Source organism: Dipodomys spectabilis, unplaced genomic scaffold (assembly GCF_019054845.1).
Source record: "Dipodomys spectabilis isolate Male_0828 unplaced genomic scaffold, ASM1905484v1 ptg000069l, whole genome shotgun sequence".
Taxonomy (NCBI): Eukaryota; Metazoa; Chordata; class Mammalia; order Rodentia; family Heteromyidae; genus Dipodomys; species Dipodomys spectabilis.
In genome coordinates, this window is record NW_024870746.1 from 10,640,688 (window position 1) to 10,660,556 (window position 19,869).

Here is a 19,869-nt window from a genome sequence, read left to right on the forward strand (position 1 = left end):
GGTTCTGGCCACGCGGCTTTGTGATTCGCGAGGTTTCCCCGGCGTCTTGGCCAGACACAGATTATGTAAATGAGCGGATCCAGGCTGAGGCATCCTATTGGTCTCCATGGCAGGATGGTTCGTTAGCCAATGAGATCGCTCCGCGGACAATCCGCATTCTTCCTATAAAAGGGTAGCGCGGGCGAGGTCGCGGCACTTTTCCCAGTTGCAGGGCGGAGCTCGGTAGTGTGCGGCGGCGGCAGTGATGTCTGGTCGGGGCAAACAAGGAGGCAAGGCCCGCGCCAAGGCCAAGTCGCGGTCTTCCCGCGCCGGCCTGCAGTTCCCGGTGGGGCGCGTGCACCGCCTGCTGCGCAAGGGCAACTACGCGGAGCGGGTGGGCGCCGGCGCGCCGGTGTACATGGCGGCGGTGCTGGAGTACCTGACGGCCGAGATCCTGGAGCTGGCGGGCAACGCGGCCCGCGACAACAAGAAGACCCGCATCATCCCGCGCCACCTGCAGCTGGCCATCCGCAACGACGAGGAGCTCAACAAGCTGCTGGGCAAAGTGACCATCGCGCAGGGCGGCGTGCTGCCCAACATCCAGGCGGTGCTGCTGCCCAAGAAGACGGAGAGCCACCACAAGGCGAAGGGCAAGTGAGGCGGGTCCGGTCGGCGCGCCCCTCGCCAGGCTCCTTCGTGGCCGCGAAATCAAAGGCTCTTTTCAGAGCCACCCACTGTTTCAAATGAAGAGTTGTCACGCGAAGTAGCCGGTGTCCGCCTGTGCGTGCGGGGCCGGGCGAGCGGGAGGGAGGCGGGTGCGGAGCGTCCGTTCGCGTCCTCGTCCCAACGGCCCCTCCTGTCCGACTCGCGGGAAAGTTGGCCGCCGGCCGCTCGGCGGGCGTCCGTGCCCACTGTGGTCGCTCGTTGGTCTCCCTCCACGCCCGCCCTGCGCTTCCGGAGCTCCTGTCCCACACTTGCACCTAGTGCCGGGGCCACCGTGGGCCTCGGGTTGGCGCGAGCTGGGCTCGCATCGCCCGCCCTGGCTTAGTCTTGGAGCGCCGCGGCCCCTCGACAACAACACACTCCCCGAGGCCCCCTCCAGTCGAGGTCTCCGGGCTGGGGGACGGAGGGCGGGCTGAGGACCACCCCAGCTACAGACGCTGGTCGCACAGGACTCGGGGTACAGGAGCGTAGGCCGGCAGAAGGCGGGGCGGGGCTGTCAGGGGGGTGAAGGGCGGGCTGAAGACCACCCCAGCTATAGACGGTGGGTGGTCCCAAAGGACTCGGACCCGGACAACCATAGAGAACTAGGTGCTTTGGGGGAGCGGTGCGGGGGAAGTACAGGCCGAGTGGAGAGCAGGAAGTGCCGCGGGGGACGGGGTGGGGCGGTCCGCGTTCTGCCAGAGCCAACCGGGAGCGCTGGGGCGGGCGACGTCACGGCCAATGGGCGGCCAGCGCGGGCCTTTCAAATGCCTTGCGCCCAATCGGAAAAAAACGTCGCCTATAAAGTGTGCAGCGAGGGTAGCCTGCCGTCCGTTTCTGTCTGCGCGCTTGTGCCGTGTGTTTCTGAGACCGTCGCCGTCGCCATGGCCCGCACGAAGCAGACGGCGCGCAAGTCGACCGGCGGCAAGGCCCCGCGCAAGCAGCTGGCCACCAAGGCGGCCCGCAAGAGCGCGCCGGCCACGGGCGGCGTGAAGAAGCCGCACCGCTACCGGCCGGGCACCGTGGCGCTGCGCGAGATCCGGCGCTACCAGAAGTCGACGGAGCTGCTGATCCGCAAGCTGCCGTTCCAGCGGCTGGTGCGCGAGATCGCGCAGGACTTCAAGACGGACCTGCGCTTCCAGAGCTCGGCCGTGATGGCGCTGCAGGAGGCGAGCGAGGCCTACCTGGTGGGGCTGTTCGAGGACACCAACCTGTGCGCCATCCACGCCAAGCGCGTCACCATCATGCCCAAGGACATCCAGCTGGCCCGCCGCATCCGCGGGGAGCGCGCTTAAGCTCACCCGGCGGCCCTCGGCAAGTTCCATCGCATCCAAAGGCTCTTTTCAGAGCCACCCACCCGGCCCTCGGAAGGAGCTGTGGCCTTGTGCTCTTCAGTCCTCTGGAGCCGGCATTGGGGGTGGAGGGCTGTCCGGAGTGTCATCAGAGCCGGTCACAGTGCCTGCTTCGCCCGACTTCTGTTTCCATGCCCCTCACCTCCCTTCCCAACCGTCTAGGCCTCACCTGTGTCCTGGGGTTTGCCGGGTTTATCAGTGTTGACAGCTTGAGTGGAAGTGCCTCGGCTTTTCCCCCTCACTGTACAGTTGGGTGGAAGCATTTATTTCAGTGAGATAAGTGGAGACGTTTATCAGGATAAAACTGTCCTAAGGTAAGGGCTGGGAAGCTGGCTCAGTGGTAGAGCGCTTGCCTTGCATGCCTGAGGCCCTGGGTTCGATTCCTCAGCACCATATAAGCAAGAGGAAAAAAGCCGGAGGTGGCGCTGTGGCTCAAGTGGTAGAGCGCTAGCCTTGAGCTGAAGAGCTGAGGGACAGCGCCCAGGCCCAGAGTTCAGGCCCCACGCACGACTGGACCCAAAAAACATTAAAAAAAATGGTCATAAGGTAAAGCCTGTGACCTGTCCTGGGATGCACTGTCACATTTCTTGCATTAGTTTGTGGAGCATTTTCTGGGTGTCCAGCCCCTCACTTTTTGCTTGGGCTTATAATATGGACAGGGTATGTCGGCGTTCAAAGGAGAGATTCAGAGCAAGGCTCATGGCACTGCCTTTGCATCCTGCCTGTCGGGCCCAAGAATGTAGCCTGGAAATCTGAGGCAGTCCTCTCACCTTTGGAATTCTGCTTCAGAGAACTTTAGAGTTGGCACCTCTAAAACAGGTGTCAGAACTGAGGCCAGGCCTTGTCCATATCACAGGTATATAGCATGAGGAAGTAAATTTCTATAGAACTCATTTCCCATTTGTAAAATGTGGACAATAGTAGTACTGGAAAAACTAAAGGAATCCCTGTAAAAACACCTAACAGTGTCTAGTCTAGAACCGTCAGTTTTGCCCTACTAATAGTTGCTAATTTACAGAAATCTCAACAAGATGTATTGTGATATACATTAGTTTCTAGTGTTTCCTTCCTAGTTTCCCTAGATTTCAGAAGCTCTGAATAAGTATTTTCTAGTCCCACAAATCTGCAATTCTCAAATACATACTCTCTTGACAGTTGCTATTTTTTTTTTTTTTTGGTTCAACATGTCTTCCTCTCGTAATTCTGAGAACTGTTCATTCTTAAAGATTAATTCCTGAGTCTCTCCCTTTCTATTGTTTGGTTTTTATCCCTTTGGGTTCTTGCTTGTACCCCTTCCTATCTGTTCCACATTTCTTCCCATTCTCTACCTTCAGCATTAGGGGACAACATTCCTCAGGGTAAGGATTTGTCTTTTGTACCCAAACTGCCCAGCACACCATAGGTGTGTAAGATCAGGGAATTAGGATAAAAATAAGAAGAGAAACTAGTATTGGAGCTTTAAGCTGGTGGGTAGTATCAGAAATGTGTATGAAATATAGATGGATAACAAGAGGGTACAAAGCTGGGCTCTGGTGACTCACACCTGTAATCCCAGTTACTTGGGAGGCTGAGATGTGAGGATTGAAATTTGAAGCCAGTTTGTCAGGAAAGTCCATGAGTCTCTTATCTCAAACTACTCAGGAAAAATAAAAAGCTGTAAATGGAGCTGTGACTCAAGTGGTAGGGCACTAGCTTTGAAAGAATCTCTTGGGCTGGGAAGTTGGCTCAGTGGTAGAGGGCTTGCCTTGCATGCCTAAGGTCCTGTGTTCGATTCCTCAGCACCACATAAGCAAAAGGAAAAAAGCCAGAAGTGGTGCTGTGGCTCAAGTGGTAGAGCGCTAGCCTTGAGCTGAAGAGCTGAGGGACGGTACCCAGGCCCAGAGTTCAGGCCCCACGACTGGACCCAAAAAAAAAAAGAATCTCAGGGACAGTGCCATCAAAAAAGTGGGGGAGGGTACAAAAAGGAATGGAAGAGCAACAGCGGATGAGAAGGGCTGAAATGAGAACTGGAAGCTAGCTACTGCAATAAGCAGGAGGGACCAGATCTAGCTATGTACATACCTGGATGGGGAAAGGGCAAAGCTGGACTGTTGAGGCAAAAAGTAATCAAAGATGGCTCTCTGTCTCCTAGACTGAGAATCTGGGATGAGGATGCCACCTGCCTGGATAGAGGAGCTAGAGTTCACTAGGGCCATGTCTGAACAGAGCTGGCAACTTGGGATAATTTGAGATGGCTTCAATAAAAGACCCCTGGGGAATGAGTGTCTAAAACTGTGGATTAGGACAGGACATCCTATTAATGCTTATGAATCATCAGATTCATAACAAAGTTACGTTATTTCATATTTAAGGAATAATTTTATTCTGAGCCAGAGGAAAAAAAAATGAGAAAATTGGGCACCATTTCTTAGGTTCTTTGCAGTACCTAATTTTAATAAATGCATACTAAATTTATTATTGCACACCATGTTTGATTTGTAAATCTTAAATATATACATACATGTATCTTTAGTATGTTAGTTTTATTAGGATAGTTCACCTGGTTGCTCCTTCATCAAAGAAAATGAAATTTAGCATTTTGGTAAACTTGAGGCATCATGCCTTTGTTTTTAAAAAAACTTTGCTACATTTGAAGAAAAATTGTTACTTACATCAGTGGTTATCAACCTTTAATGTGTATCAGGATTGCCTGGAGGACTCAAACTTTTAAAGCATAAATTGCTAGGTGTGTAGGTCTTACTCCCAGGGCTTCTGATTCAATAAGTATGGGGCAGGTCCGGGCCCAGGATTTTTGTACCTCTAACAAGTCTCTTGGTGATCTGTGCTGCTATACTGGAATCCACTTTAAGGACCAATGACTTAGACAACAGACATGTTTTCTTCCCTCATTTAAAAAAAAATTTTTTTATTGTGAAAATACCGTACAGAGGGGTTGCAATTACATAGGCAGGGTAATGAGTACATTTCTTATCAAGCATTGTTGCCTCCTCCTTTGTTTCTCCTTCCCATCCCTTCCCATCTGCCTCCCCTCCCTCCCCCCACCACCACCCCACCACCCCAGCCAAAGTTGTAAAATTTGTTTTTCAACATTATGACTTGTACATCTCATTGTTGCAATGGGTCCACCTGGATCCCTATTTAAACGGTTTGTTTTTGCCCTTCCCCTCTACAAATTATACCAACATCAAATACAATGAAAGCAGGGGTTATACCGTGGGGGAGGGACATACAAAGCAACAAAGAAATCATCTTATAAATATGTTAGAAACAATCCCAAGAAAGAAAAAAAACATTTGAATACTTATCTTGGGGTTCATTTCACCTAACATCAACTTATCTGACCTTTTCTGCTTGTCTCAGACATATACTAGTTATTGCAAATAAGGGAAACCTTGAGACCTGTGTTTTTTTGGGCCTGGCTTACTTCACTTAATATAATTTTTTCCAAGTCTTTCCATTTCCTAACAAATGGGGCAATGTCATTCCTTCTGATGGAGGCATAGAATTCCATTGTGTATATATACCACATTTTCTTGATCCATTCATCTACTGAGGGGCATCTATCTGGGTTGGTTCCATATCTTAGCTATGGTAAATAATGCTGCAATAAACATAGTTGTGCTGGTAGCCTTAGTATGGTCTTGTTTGTGATCATTTGGGTAAATGCCCAAAGGTGGGATTGCTGGGTCATAGGGGAGCATTATGTGGAGTCTTTTGAGGAACCTCCATACTACTTTCCAAAGTGGTTGAACAAGTTTACATTCCCACCAACAATGCAGTAAGGTTCCCTTCTATCCACATCCCCTCCAGCATCTGTTGTTATTAGAGTTCTTGATTATAGCCATTCTAACTGGGGTGAGGTAGTATCTCAGTGTTGTTTTGATTTGCATTTCTTTTATGGCTAGAGAGGTTGAGCATTTCTTCATGTGTCTATTGGCCATCCTTCTTTCTTCTTCAGAGAAGTTTCTCTTTAAGTCCTTAGCCCACTTATTCCCTCATTTTAAAAATTGATTTGTCTTCTATATTTTGTTCCGTATTGCTTCATAGAACCTCAGTGAGATCATATATTTGTCTGCATGTTGCCTTTTTTTTTTTTTCTTCCAGTCCTGGGGCTTGAACTCAGGGCCTAGGTACAATCTCTGAGCCTCGCTGTGCTCAAGGCTAGTGATCTATCACTAGAGCCATGGAACCATTTCTGGCTTTTTCTGAGAAGTTTATAGGCGATAAGAACTTTCTTGCCTGGGCTGGGTTCAGATGGTGATCCTTAGGTCTCAGCCTCCTGAGTAGCTAGGATTATAGGCATGAGCTACCCGCACCCAGCTTGCATGTAGCCTTTAAAGTTAAAAAGTATCACAGTAATATGTGAATTAGAAATACTGTAAGTTTCAGGTGAGATTTTAGGAAAATGAGGCATCCTGAGTATAAGAAGCCTTCTTAGCTTGACATCATCAAAAATGTTACTCTTGTTCCTTCTTTCCTTACCTTCTGTATGATGTAATGGGATTCCAGGAGTTTTGCTCCCCCCCCCCCCCCCCCCGCCCCCTTTTTCCCAGACAGTCACAAGCCCCATCTGTTTCCCCAATTTCCCACTATGCAATGATTTCTACCACATTAGGAAGTTCCTACAGTAATTATCTGCATTTCTCATCATGCCAATATGTAGTAGCATTTTGTGCTATTGGGCCATCCTGTTGTGTGTGTGTGTGTCTTCCTAGTTTTATATAAGCTCCTGGAGGGCAAGTCTTATATCCTTTGCCTTGCTGGTATTTCCATTGTCAAGGACGATGTTTTAAACCTAGTTTGCCTTAGATGTTGATGTTGGTAAAAACCAAATGCAAAGACGTACTAGTTAGTCTTTTGGGAGCTGACATAGTATTTCAAGTATATACTGCCAATTTTTGGTGTCAAATTGTTAATGGAAAATCAGTGCAGCTACTCAAACCTTCCATTTGGTGAGAGAATTTAGGCAAGATGAGAATGTGGTGAAAATGACAAGAAAGTTTGTTGGGATGGAGAAAATATACTTTTCAAATATAAAGTGATTTATCTCTAGGGTGACCATGATTTTGTGTGTGTGTGTGTGTGTGTGTGTGTGTGTGTGTGTGTGTGTGTGTGTGTGTGTGTGTGTGCGCGCGCGCGCGGCAGTCCCTGGGCTTGATAGGAAAATGGAGGAGAATGGAAAACGAATAGGCTGGACTTGATTATCAACAGGCGAGGACTGTTTATTGAGGAACAGTGAGGGGCACAGACCTTTCCACGGGTTTGGAGGTTGTGCCAGAGAGTTGGGACAGGAGTTTTGATAGGAGGTCTGAGCAAGGAGGCAGAGGTGAATGAAAGCCACTAGGTCAAGGAAGGTGGGGCCTTTCAGTTGCGCCACAATGGGATGTTTACAGCTGGGCTCAGGTGGATTGCTCTGCCTGCACTTCAAAGGAGTTCACACATACCTGGGATTTTGCCTGTCAGTATGGGCCTGGGGCAATCCTTCAACTGGCAGAAAGTTCCTCCTATTGTCTGGCCTCAGTTCTTCCTGCTGTTGGAAATTTACTCTCTCCTCTGAACTCCTTTTTCCCTGGGAAAATATCCATGGGAACTAAAATGTGAAATCACAAAACAGAACAAGATTATTGATCAAGGGCAAAACCTCTTGGTAAAGAAAAAACAAAAAGCAAAAGAACATCTCTCCCTCACTCAAGTTTACCAAGCTGTCAGCTTTGCCGAAGGCTACTGACAACCTTGAGGTTTATCACCAGCTGCACTGAGTTGCTACTTTAGTCAGAAGCTTATAAAAATAACTTGTCATAGTGTCAATAGCACTGATAGTATTGATCATGCTGACCAAGTCAAGATTATGTTTTGTCTGTGCTCCTGTGACTCAAGGCTCTGTTTTTGCTATGTTTTACTCCTGTAATCTTGCTTGACTCAGTAACAGGGCCGTAAGCCCACCAATTAAAGACCACCACTGAGTGGTCTCACTATGGGAAGCCTATTGCAAATTATTACGTATGGTATTTACCATAAAGAACAAATAAATTTAAAATTCATATAACCAATGAAAATGTGTCAAATCTGCCTTGCATACCTTGTCTATATAACTCTGTGTAACCTATCCCTGTAAAAACCCCTCCTACCCTGAGCTCAACGCCCTTCTCCTACTTCCCGGTGATAGGAAGCAGAATAAAGTTCCTAGGTCCTTTAACTGGGTGTCTTTAAGACTCTTTTGGATCCAGGATATTATATTCAGGGCTAGCACTTTACCATTTGAGCGCACAGCTCCACACTTCTGGCTTTTTTTGGTGATTAATTGGAGTCTCATGGACTTTCCTGCCTTGGCTGGCTTAGAACCAGGATACTCAGATCTCATCCTTCTGAGAAGCTAGGATTATAGGTGTGAGCCACCAGTGCCTGGCTGGTTCTTGTTGTTGTTAAAACAGGGCATGCTTTATTGAAAAACAAGGGATTCGGAGTATTAAATTTCTCGGGACCAGACAGACTAAGGGGAAGTTATTGTCCTAAGGGTCGAGGAATTTTACTGAATTGTATTTGATCTCTAGGATACTGTTTACTGGCCCAGATGACAGATCTATTGTTTCAGAACTATGGAATAACCTGCCTAGAATGAAGCCTGTGCTTGGAGAGGGTTCTCAAAGACTTCTTGCTGATACTTTTTTGGAGGGGTCAGAGGGATGAGGGTGGGGTTGGTCATGGGGCTTGAATTCTGGGCCTGTCCTTCAGCTCTTCAGCTCAAGGTGAGCTACCACTTGAGCCACAAGCACCACTTGCAGTTTTCTGGTGTTTAACTGGAGTTGAGTCTCACGAACTTTCCTGTCCAGACTGGCTTTGAACCACGATCCTCAGATTTCAGCCTCTTGAGTAGCTATGATTACAGGTGTGAACCACTGCCGTGTGGCTTATTACAAGACTTTGATAGGCCACTGAGGATGCTCTAAAGATTAATTATACTGTTCTCTTTGACAACTTCCAATCCCATTTTCTATTTGAGATTTTTTTTTACATTTCACTGTCATTCATAGATTGAATGCAAAAATACTACAAAAGTTTCCACATGTAAATGTAATAGTACTAAATTAAATCTAAGTTTAAGAATGAGAAGTGTGTATACTTGGCAATGTTTACTCCAAATCAGGATAGAAATGGAGAAGTAAAAGTAGAGAATGGTTTGATGTATTCTTTGCAATGTTCGTATGGTATGACTTACTTTTGTCTTGTGAAAACTGTAAGCATTATGCACACCTTTGGTCCTCAGCTCCACCCATATCTGAGCTCCCTGCCCCTGAGTTCCCACCATACAGATGGCTCCTCCCTCTTTCTGCCCAGACCCACCTGAACTCTCATCTTCCTGCTTCCTCTCCCCCAGACCCAGCTGCTACCTATAGTGGAGGCTGCCATGTGCTCTCTCTCCAGGGCCAATATGGCTCCTCTAATAAACCTTGTAATAATCTTTCTCCTGTGTCTGCCTGCCTCAGCGTGGTCCCCAGGCATGGATGTGACCAATCCTCTCAAAAATGAAGTTGCATCTAATGGATATCTGGTAGGTATTTCCCTACAGGTCTCTCGTTGCAAGATACAAATCACATACCTGAATTAATTCAGCTTGATTTTATAGTTTGCATGACTTTTATGGATCACATTAAAATGCCTGTATCTGCACCCTTGCAAAACCACAAAAGCAAGTCTGTTCATTTTATAGGCGTATGTCTCTGAAGGATTAAAAAAAAGTACTACCCTGGTCAGAGTAAGCACTTAAACATTTGAGGAGTCTCTGATCGAACCTCTTTTGTCCTGTTTTTAAATGGTGAACCAGCGGGTCTATCAGTTCTCACCCTTTGGAGGGGAGCCAAATGTCAATGCATTCATTGTTCAATGTGCAGAGCTCTTTTAAGAATAAAGGATTACTGCGTACAATGGTAGAGAATAAACGCTTGAAATGGAAAAGGTAAATTGACAAACTGGCAGAGTTGGAAGCTACCAGAGTCTTCTAGTCCTGCTCATTAAACACAGGGAGTCGAGAATAACCTGGCCGGAAAGATGAACAATTCAGCTCAAGGAACCCATCCCTTTTTGCCTGGGGCTGTAATTTGGGCAGGGCACTGTCCTTGAACCTTTGTCCTCAAGGGTAAAATGTACCACTGGAGCCAGTTTCACTTCTGCAGTTTTTCTTCCTGGCGTTTATTTGCAGCTTCACAGGCCACCGTGGTGGACCAGCTTTGAACCGTAATTTTCACATTTCACCCCCGAAGTAGCTTTGATTGCAGGGATGAACCACATCAGAAATGACTTAAAGCACAGTACTTTAGCAAAGGCAATACTAAGCTAAGACCTTAAGCTTAAACCGCTTTTGCAATCACCTAGGCATCCTTAGTTAAGCTGAAACGGCGTAAAAACATAACAATGTTAGCCTCCTAAACTTACGGCGCCGTGCACAGCTCTCCCGATGACCACATGGTGGCCCTAAAAAGGGCCTTTGGGAATGGGACAAAACCGGGGCGGCGCCTTAGCCTCCGAAGCCGTAGAGGGTGCGGCCCTGGCGCTTGAGCGCGTAGACCACGTCCATGGCCGTCACGGTCTTGCGCTTGGCGTGCTCGGTGTAGGTGACCGCGTCCCGGATCACGTTCTCCAGGAACACCTTCAGCACACCCCGAGTTTCCTCGTAAATGAGGCCTGAGATCCGCTTGACACCCCCGCGCCGAGCAAGACGTCGGATGGCAGGCTTGGTGATGCCCTGAATGTTATCTCTCAGGACTTTGCGGTGGCGCTTAGCACCACCCTTGCCCAAACCCTTTCCACCTTTTCCTCTTCCAGACATCGCGGCTGTAGTTCAGAGAGAGCAGTTGGCAAGATGAGGTGAAACAGGCTTTCAGCGGCTATATATGTAAGAGAATCGGACCAGATTGAAAACCAGAGGCGCGCGCGGGAAGCAGCTCTCCAAGCCCTCCCCGTCCCGGACGTTGCGTCATTCGTCGTCGGCTTGCTCCTCGGCTGCCCTCTACCGGGCTCTCTGAAGCTTCCCTTTATTCTTATTTTCTGGTGGATGGTTCGTAATCCCAGGGAGAATTCAGATCCCAGCACTTTGTTTTCAGATTCCACAGTCTGTTTTTCTCTTCCCTTGTAGGCTTCACAGTGGAGCCAAACTGAGGTTAGAAGGAAAAGCGTCTGTGCAGAGAAAACCCGAGGAAGAGAAGATGGGAGTTCAGAAGAGAAGAGAAAGGGCCAGCTTGGGGATCGAATCCAAACCAGAGGATTCCGAATCATGGTTAAGTTACACAGAACTGCAGAAAAGCAGTTCGGATCCTTAGGCTGCCAGAGTCGGGAGCTGCGGCGGCTAGGGTACGTGTGGAATGAGGAGGTCAGGGAGAAGGTCACTATAACTCCTGAGTCCAGTCGGTATTTTGATGGTTGTAGGCTAAGCCCGAAGTCAGATCCTAGGACAACTGGCCTCAGGACGTTGCTTTCTGATGGAGGTTAGTGAATCCCAACGTACTGTCATTCAAGGCTTTGCTCAATGTAAATAAATTCAAGAGACAGGGGTTTCTTGCAAATCCATTTCTACAGTTCCTCTGAAATTGGCCCTTCTATTCCGCCAAGGTTTAGTGCTCAATCTATCTCAGTTGAGTTCCACTGGTTCCCCTAAAGCTAGAAAAGCTCTCCTAGTTGGGTGGGTTTTGCAAGAAGACATATGTTTCAAATGGACCATCATTTTGAAGTTGCCCTATGTAAAACTGATTGAAGTCCTATTAGTAGGTTCATTGCTTTACTAGGTCCCTCTATAGAACAATCCATTACAATTGTTTTTTGGGGTTTTTATTTTTGAGAGACAGAGACAGAGAGAGACAAAGAAAAAAAGAGTCACTGAGAAACAGAGATAGAGACAGGGACAGAAATGCTTATTTTGAGAAAAATCCTGTGTTCCAAGTTTCACCTCATACCTCTACTTTATGGTGAGGAATCCCAGGTCTTTATCCAAACTTCTAGGTTCCAGACACGTAGATCCATCTGGTGTTTCTGGATTTATTTTAAACTGAAGGGTAAAACTTCTAAAAATCAAACGTTTAAACTTAAAAAATCTCCAAGGTGTGATTATGTACTTACTGCTCCCTTTCTTAATGGTTCAGGGAGCCAAACCATGCACGCCATGCCATCCATGGATGCACGTATATGCCCAAGCAACAAGGAACTCAGAATAGATCTCTCCCTTGGCCACTGCAGGGCAAAGAAACAAACTTGTTCTTTTCTGATATTTCAGCAACTCTGGTAGAATATCTTGTTAAATGTCTGTATCTTCCCTAAGCCTTCTTTCCTGATTCTTACTGGCAGTGTTTATTGTTTTGCAAAATGGTAAGGTAGTTTAGTGTCTAGTATAAGCTCAACAATTATTTATAGAACAAACAGCTCCTATATTTGGCTGCTTTTAAACACAAGGGAAAAAGACATGACCAAATTACAACATGAGCAAAAACAAAAAAATACACTCAGAAGCAAAGGATGATAAAATGACACTTTTGGCATCAGAGGGGACAGAACCTTTGAATCAAAGCCTTTTTGGTTGTACAACCTTCTTTTGAAGGAGACCAGCATATGCTACCCTAAAATATGTCACTTTTTACATTTGAGTTCCTCAAATGCCTTATTTGTCTAAAAGTAGGGAATCCCTACCCCCCACCCCCACCAAAGAACTCAATATTTTAATTCGGTTGCATCTCCATGGAGGCAATTCTGATTTTCTCTTTTCAGAAATGAGAAGTTGGCACCATTCCTAAACATACTTTGCTGAGAGCTATCATATACCCCATCTATTCTAAGGCTATTTTTAAAAATCATTCATTTTTCAATGATTGTCTTTTCTTTTTGGCTCTCTTTCCCCATACTAAGTTACATGTACTAAGGTACATGGGCCCCAAGTTTTAGCAACCCCTTTGGACCATTTTTCTTGGAAAAACCTCCAGGTGTGCATTCAAAAACAAACATTTAAGCTGGGTGCTGGTGGCTCACTCCTGTAATCCTAGCTACTCAGGAGGCTTAGATCATGGTTTAAAGTCAACCTGGGCAGAAAAGTCCTCCTGAGACTTCAGTTAACTACTTGAAAACCAGAAGTAGAGCTGTAGTTCAAAGAGGTAGAGTGCTTTGAGTATAAAGAGCTCAGGGACAGCCCTGAGTTCATGCCCCACAAACAACAACAAAAACCCAAAACATTTACAAGCTTCTATTTTGATATATCTTCTGTGTGAGGGGTTAGTTCCAACTAAAAACCTTCAGGGTTAAAGAGATTATATAAAAAGTCCTTATATATCCCTTAATTTTTCTGCAATGAGGATAAAAATACTTTACCTTATAACTATTTGAAGCTTTGTAATGCAGAAAGTAACTATTCAAAACTAATAGAAGGGAGAATCTTGCTAAGTTTTACTTATTTGCAAGGTATTAGTGGAGTATTTAATCTCAGATGAAGAAGTTTAAAATCCTACAGTTTCTCAATTTGGTCTCAAGTGCTCATCAGTCAAGATGAAACCAAATCAGGCACAAAATCTTACTGATGAATAGCCCCAAATTCAAATGGTCCTACATATAACTCTATGGGGAAGGGTACTTGATATAAAAAAAACTGAACTCTCTTCTTGTAATAGCTTTTTTTTGGGGGGGGAGGGGTGTTGGTCATGGGGCCTGAACTCTGGGCCTAGGCTGTGCTGAAGACTCAAACCCAGGGCCTCATGCATGCAAGGCAAGCACTCTACCACTGAGCCGCCTTCCCAGCCCTTGTAATAGCTATTTTTAACTGCTTGTTACTTTTGTATTAAAAAACAACAGATAGGTACATGGAAAACATTACATGTCTAACAACTGATATAATAAAATTTTCTTTATTTCCTGTATGAAATAATGTAAGCTCCTCGTATTCTCCTGTGCTAATAAAATTCTGGTTTCCAGTTTTTAATATACAGATCCCACAGCTGTGGATAAAAGAAACTTCTCTCTGTGTCACAGCTGAAGAATAGTGGTTCTTTGGCACCATGACCCTGCTTGTGATGAAAATGGTAGATGAGAACTTTCACAGGAAAATTAGGATGCAATATGAGGACTAATGGGTGGACAGCCTGCATATGCAGGGCAAAAGGGATGATTCATCTTCTGGGTGGGACAGTATGAGAATCCCATCATTTGTCACATTACTCACAAAGGCCACACAATTAAAATCTTTTTTTTTTTTTTTTGTCGGTCGTGGGGCTTGAACTCTGGGCTTGGGCGCTGTCCCTCAGCTCTTCAGCTCAAGGCAAGCACTCTACCACTTGAGCTACAGCGCCACTTCCAGTTTTCTGGTAGTTTATTGGAGATAGGAGTCTCACGGTCTCTCCTGCCCGGGCTGGCTTTGAACCGAGATCCTCAGATCTCAGCCTCCTGAGTAGCTAGGATTACAGGCATGAGCCACCAGCGCCCGGCTACAATTAAAATCTTACGACTTACTTATTTCAGGAATTTTCCACTTAATAGTTCCCAAGCATGATTGAATGCAGAAATGGAAACTTGGGATAAGGGAGGATTTCTATGTAGAGTTTGAGAAACCTTTTCTGATTTAAATGAACACATGTATACATTTCACCTGAGCATACCACAAACAAAAAGATGTTGTGAAAACCATGGCCCTTGGGCGGGTGGGCTATCATACAGACCCTATGGGATATTCTGCCTTGTGATGAGACAGTTCAATAGAGAAGTTTGGGAAATTTTTGTTGCTGTTGTTGGTCCTGGGGCTTAAACTCTGGAATTGGGTGCTGTCCCTGAGCTTTTTTGCTTAAGGCTAGCATTCTACCACTTTGAGCCACAGCACCACTTTGGTTTTCTGCTGGTTAATTGGAGGTAAGAGTCTCACAGACTTTCCTGAGTGGGCAGGCATTGAACCATGGTCCTCAAATCTCCAGCCTCCTGCATAGCTAGGATTACAGGTGTGAGCCACTGGTACCTGGCAGAAATTTGAGAAACACTGGATGGTTTGGTTACATGATAAGTTACTGCGGTTCTTCAAATGCACCTGGTAAAACCTGATGAAAGAGGAAATTCATCATTGTAATTTCACTCTTTTGCCTCAAAAATATTATGTGTGCTTTCTTATTTACTACCCGGAGAAGCTGTAATTTTCCTGAGACTCAGTTTCTTATCTGTAAAGCCACAGAATGCATATTGTGATAAAATGTAAGAACTATTATACAATGAATAGTGCGCTATGCTTATAAGGCATCATTATAAAGTAACCACAAGAACGGATAATATTTGTTTATATCACTTGTACGTTACTTTAGATTTCCTGAGAGATTGATTTTGCCCAACATGGGTTCTTCAAGATAATAATCCAATTAAATTCTTTTTTTTTTTTGGGTCCGGTCGTGGGGCCTGAACTCTGGGCCTGGGTGCTATCCCTCAGCTCTTCAGCTCAAGGCTAGTGCTCTACCACTTGAGCCACAGCACCACGTCCAGCTTTTTTCTTATGTGGTGCTGAGGATTTGAACCCAGGGTCTCAAGCATGCAAGGCAAGCGCTCTACCACTGAGCCACCTTCTCAGCCCCCAATTAAGTAAGTTCTTATAGGCTTCAAGACCAGCACCAAAAAAAAAAAAAAGCACTTTCCTGAACAATGCTTCAAAACATGTGAGATAAGCCAGGCACTGGTGGTTTATGTCTATAATCCCAGCTTTTCAGAAGGCCTAGATCTGAGGATTGTGATTTAAGCCAGTCCAGGCAGAAAAATCTTTGAGACTCTTACCTCCAGTTAACTACTCAAAAGTCAGATGTGAGACCTTGGCTCAAATGATAGAATGCCAGCCTTGAGTTAAAAAGCTAAGGGACAGGTACCAGGCCTTACACATAGATATGTGTTATACCACATATATATCATATATAAACCATGAAATAGGTAAAATGCATGGATTTTTCAATTTTGTGGTAAATAGAAAACAAAACAAAACAAAACAAAACCCTGTGTGTGTGTGTGCACACTGGTACTGCCTGGGCCTTGAATTTAGAACCTGGGCACTGTTCATGAGCTTTTTCATTGAAGGCTAGCACTCTACCACTTGAGCCACAGCCTAACTTCTATCTTTTTGGTGGTTAATTGGAGATAAGTCTGGTGTTCCTGCCCTGGCTGGCTTTGAATCCTGATTCTCAGATCTCATCCTCCTGAGTAACTAGGATTACAGGTGTGTGATTCTCAGATCTCATCCTCCTGAGTAACTAGGATTACAGGTGTGAGCCACCTGTAATCTTCTGCACCTGGCAGAAGATAAAGTCAACTTTTAGGAATTAAAAAATATTTAAATTTGAAGAAAATTACTAGCCACACATTATTTGCTTGGAAGATAACTTATTTGGTTGATAAACAATCAAGTTTAGAAACTTCCTCCTGTAAAGGAGAAATACAAAGGGAAACATGTATTTAGCTTTTTTTTTTGGCAGTCCTGGGCCTTGAACTCTGGGCTTGGGCAATGTCCCTGCCTTCTTTTGTTCAAGGCCAGCACTCTGCCACTTGAGCCACAGCACCACTTCTGGCTTTTTCTGTCTATGTGGTACCGAGGAATCGAACCCAGGGTTTCATGCAGGTTAGGCAAGCACTCTACTGCTAAGTCACATTCCCAGCCCCAAAGTTCTATCTTTGACTTAGAAACATTTCATCTGTTGGACCTAAATGGCTTTTGGTGTAGGGGAGAGAATAGGTCCATATCCCAGAAAGGAAAAGGAAGGCAGAGGCTGTAAGTAATCTAGCTGGTGAACAAACTGTAGATTAAAATGGGGCTTTAAGCTTAGAAATCAGGTAAATACGTTTGATCTTTCATTTCACTGCATGTTATTTTGTTATACTTCAGTAAGGATATAATGTGCTAACTAGCTAGGGGCCATGTCGAAGGGGAGTGACAGTAGTGACTTGAAACAAACTGAAACCTAGTACTTAGGAACATGCTTGTTTTTAGAAGAAACCTGGTAAATGTATAAAGCTTGCAAAATACTATGCATTGCTTGAACCAAAGTTACATCTACTTAAAGAACCTTACCTTCCAAAGTTCTTAAAAAAAACAACAACAAACACCAAAACATTGTAATCAATAAGTTACAGAAAAAGAAGAGGGAAGAGGGGAGGAATAAGACCATCTTCTCTCTCCTGAAATAGGATTGAATTCTATCCAATGGGATCACAAGCCAAGAAGTTCCTGTTTTGTAGGCCAATCAAGGCGAGGGTATGTCTATAAGTAGGACTGCCCGGGAGCCTCTGCACGTAGGCAGTAGACAGTCCAACCATGGCCCGCACGAAGCAGACGGCGCGCAAGTCGACCGGCGGCAAGGCCCCGCGCAAGCAGCTGGCCACCAAGGCGGCCCGCAAGAGCGCGCCGGCCACGGGCGGCGTGAAGAAGCCGCACCGCTACCGGCCGGGCACCGTGGCGCTGCGCGAGATCCGGCGCTACCAGAAGTCGACGGAGCTGCTGATCCGCAAGCTGCCGTTCCAGCGGCTGGTGCGCGAGATCGCGCAGGACTTCAAGACGGACCTGCGCTTCCAGAGCTCGGCCGTGATGGCGCTGCAGGAGGCGAGCGAGGCCTACCTGGTGGGGCTGTTCGAGGACACCAACCTGTGCGCCATCCACGCCAAGCGCGTCACCATCATGCCCAAGGACATCCAGCTGGCCCGCCGCATCCGCGGGGAGCGCGCTTAAAGCCACACTTTAAAGTAACCAATACAAAGGCTCTTTTCAGAGCCACCCACGCTTTCATGAACGGCAGCTGTAACCAGCCAAACCGCTGTTAGGTCATTGAACGCAATATTCTGGGCATTTGGCTAAGGAAACCTGTATCCGATAGTCTGTTCTTGTAGGTCCGCAGGCCACGCCGGCCACTAATAATTTACCAATTATGTGAGATTAGGGGCTGGGAAGGTGGCTCAGGGGTAGAGCGCTAGCCTTGCATGCCTGAGGCCCTGGGTTTGATTCCTCAGCACCACATAAGAAAAAAGCCAGAAGTGGCACTGTGGCTCAAGTGGTAGAGCACTAGCCTTGAGCTGAAGAGCTGAGGGACAGCGCCCAGGCCCAGAGTTCAGGCCCCACGACCGGACCCCCCAAGAAGACAATTAGGTGAGATTGGGGGTAGCTCAGCAGTGGCCCAGGAAAGTTAATGGGATCGTTTGGTTTTTCTTCCTAGTGGAGGGCAACCCTGATTGCGAAGCCCTTTTTTGATTTAGGAATTGGATGACGCTGGGGCTATTCAGCTGGCTTAAACCGGAATAATAAAGAAGCGAAGTGTGTTCCTGGTGGTCTGTAAATGTATGGGTTGAGGTACTCAAGAAACGGGAAATACAGTAAAATGATATAAAGAAGAGGGGGGCAGTTATTTTTAATCTGTAAAAGTCTAGGATTGAAAGAAAAAACCAGGTGAAGAAACTGTAATGTTCTGGTAACTGAGATGGAACACTCTGATTGGCTAGCAAGCTTTCCATTCTAATGACCACTAAGAAAACACCACAGGGAGCAATTTAAATAGACCCCACCTCCCAGTGACGACTATTGTAAACTAACCAATAAAGTGAAGGTACTGTAGGAGACTTAATTTGCATACCGGCTCTATAAGTAGCGTGAGATCAGGCCCTTCTGCGGTAGTTGGCGATTACCTCATTTGGAGAGCAGTTCGTTCTCGGAGGAGGGAAAATGCCTGATCCTGCTAAATCCGCTCCTGCTCCTAAGAAGGGCTCGAAGAAGGCCGTGACGAAGGTGCAGAAGAAGGACGGCAAGAAGCGCAAGCGCAGCCGCAAGGAGAGCTACTCCGTCTACGTGTACAAGGTGCTGAAGCAGGTGCACCCCGACACCGGCATCTCGTCCAAGGCCATGGGCATCATGAACTCGTTCGTGAACGACATCTTCGAGCGCATCGCGGGCGAGGCGTCGCGCCTGGCGCACTACAACAAGCGCTCGACCATCACGTCTCGGGAGATCCAGACGGCCGTGCGCCTGCTGCTGCCCGGGGAGCTGGCCAAGCACGCCGTGTCCGAGGGCACCAAGGCCGTCACCAAGTACACCAGCTCCAAGTAAGGTTGCACAAGAGACGCGACGCATCTGCTATACCCCAAAGGCTCTTTTCAGAGCCACTTCATTTAACAAAGGAAAGGGCTGTAAACTCTTGGTCTTGCGTTCTGATGTAGGTCTCCGAGCCTTTTATAATTCGGTGCAACCTAGCCGTGTTGGCTAGTCGAAAGGACGCTGTTGTCAACAAATGTGTATTCCTCGACTCCTTGGTGTAAGACTGGCGCAACATTCCCTGTTCCCAAGAGTATTGGAGGGGGAGCCAGAGGTTGGGAGGACGCGGGCCCACATCTCTTAGAAAACCCCTATACCTCCAGCTTGATTTTGGAAGTCTTAAGCTGTGCTTGCTCTTCCTTACAGTGTACTGATGAAAGTTTTTAGTTCTTTCAGTTGTAGTGTTTCCTATCTAACACCAGTATACCCAGTCTGGCTTGCCTCTACAATTATGAGCCCACGGTTTTTCAGTGGCTTTACTTAGGGAAACCATCCCGCCGTCCATCCATCCTGCCCCCCCCCCCCAACCCCTGTCTCCTTGTAGCCCTAGGAATTCTGGAAATATAAATATTTCTGCTAAACATGGTGGGAGGGATAATTCCTATAATGCACTGGACAAAAACCCCCCTCTTCCCAAGCACAATTATTACTTGGCCTAGAATATTGTTTTGCAGACATTGAGAAACCCAGGACTTAGACCTCCCTAGCTTTTAGAATTTGTTTAGTTTGCCAGTCTTGGGGCTTGAACTCAGGGCCTGGGCACTGTCCCTGAGCTTTTGCTTA

General features: G+C 46.6%; 4 protein-coding genes across 4 annotated transcripts; 3 read left to right on the forward strand and 1 right to left on the reverse strand.

The window, feature by feature from the left end:
* Positions 1-192: 192 nt before the first annotated feature.
* On the forward strand, positions 193-742 carry LOC122109300 (histone H2A type 2-A). Its single transcript, XM_042681550.1, has one exon. It carries the CDS (start codon positions 245-247, stop codon positions 635-637), a length of 393 nt encoding a protein of 130 aa, XP_042537484.1. The 5' UTR covers positions 193-244; the 3' UTR covers positions 638-742.
* A 675-nt stretch (positions 743-1,417) lies between these two features.
* Positions 1,418-17,821, forward strand: LOC122109276 (histone H3-like centromeric protein CSE4). Its single transcript, XM_042681524.1, has 3 exons — positions 1,418-1,973; positions 11,164-11,397; positions 17,308-17,821. The coding sequence occupies exons 1-3, from the start codon at positions 1,449-1,451 to the stop codon at positions 17,734-17,736; spliced, it is 1,188 nt and encodes a 395-aa protein (XP_042537458.1). The 5' UTR covers positions 1,418-1,448; the 3' UTR covers positions 17,737-17,821.
* On the reverse strand, positions 7,420-10,869 carry LOC122109307 (histone H4). The gene is made up of 2 exons (XM_042681557.1): positions 10,464-10,869; positions 7,420-7,623 (listed from the first exon to the last, which is right to left on the reverse strand). The coding sequence occupies exon 1, from the start codon at positions 10,855-10,857 to the stop codon at positions 10,546-10,548; it is 312 nt and encodes a 103-aa protein (XP_042537491.1). The 5' UTR covers positions 10,858-10,869; the 3' UTR covers positions 7,420-7,623; positions 10,464-10,545.
* Positions 17,822-18,663: 842 nt separating the features above from the next.
* On the forward strand, positions 18,664-19,182 carry LOC122109443 (histone H2B type 2-F). Its single transcript, XM_042681849.1, has one exon. The coding sequence runs from the start codon at positions 18,721-18,723 to the stop codon at positions 19,099-19,101; it is 381 nt and encodes a 126-aa protein (XP_042537783.1). The 5' UTR covers positions 18,664-18,720; the 3' UTR covers positions 19,102-19,182.
* The last annotated feature ends 687 nt before the right edge of the window (positions 19,183-19,869 follow it).

Coding starts and splice junctions, on each gene's coding strand:
- LOC122109300 (XM_042681550.1), top strand. CDS start 245: ATGTCTGGTCGGGGCAAACAAGGAGGCAAGGCCCGCGCCAAGGCCAAG.
- LOC122109276 (XM_042681524.1), top strand. CDS start 1,449: ATGCCTTGCGCCCAATCGGAAAAAAACGTCGCCTATAAAGTGTGCAGC. Junction 1,974..11,163: donor GCATCCGCGGGGAGCGCGCT/TAAGCTCACCCG, acceptor CTTCCCTTGTAG/GCTTCACAGTGGAGCCAAAC. Junction 11,398..17,307: donor GGTACGTGTGGAATGAGGAG/GTCAGGGAGAAG, acceptor CTCTGCACGTAG/GCAGTAGACAGTCCAACCAT.
- LOC122109307 (XM_042681557.1), bottom strand. CDS start 10,857: ATGTCTGGAAGAGGAAAAGGTGGAAAGGGTTTGGGCAAGGGTGGTGCT.
- LOC122109443 (XM_042681849.1), top strand. CDS start 18,721: ATGCCTGATCCTGCTAAATCCGCTCCTGCTCCTAAGAAGGGCTCGAAG.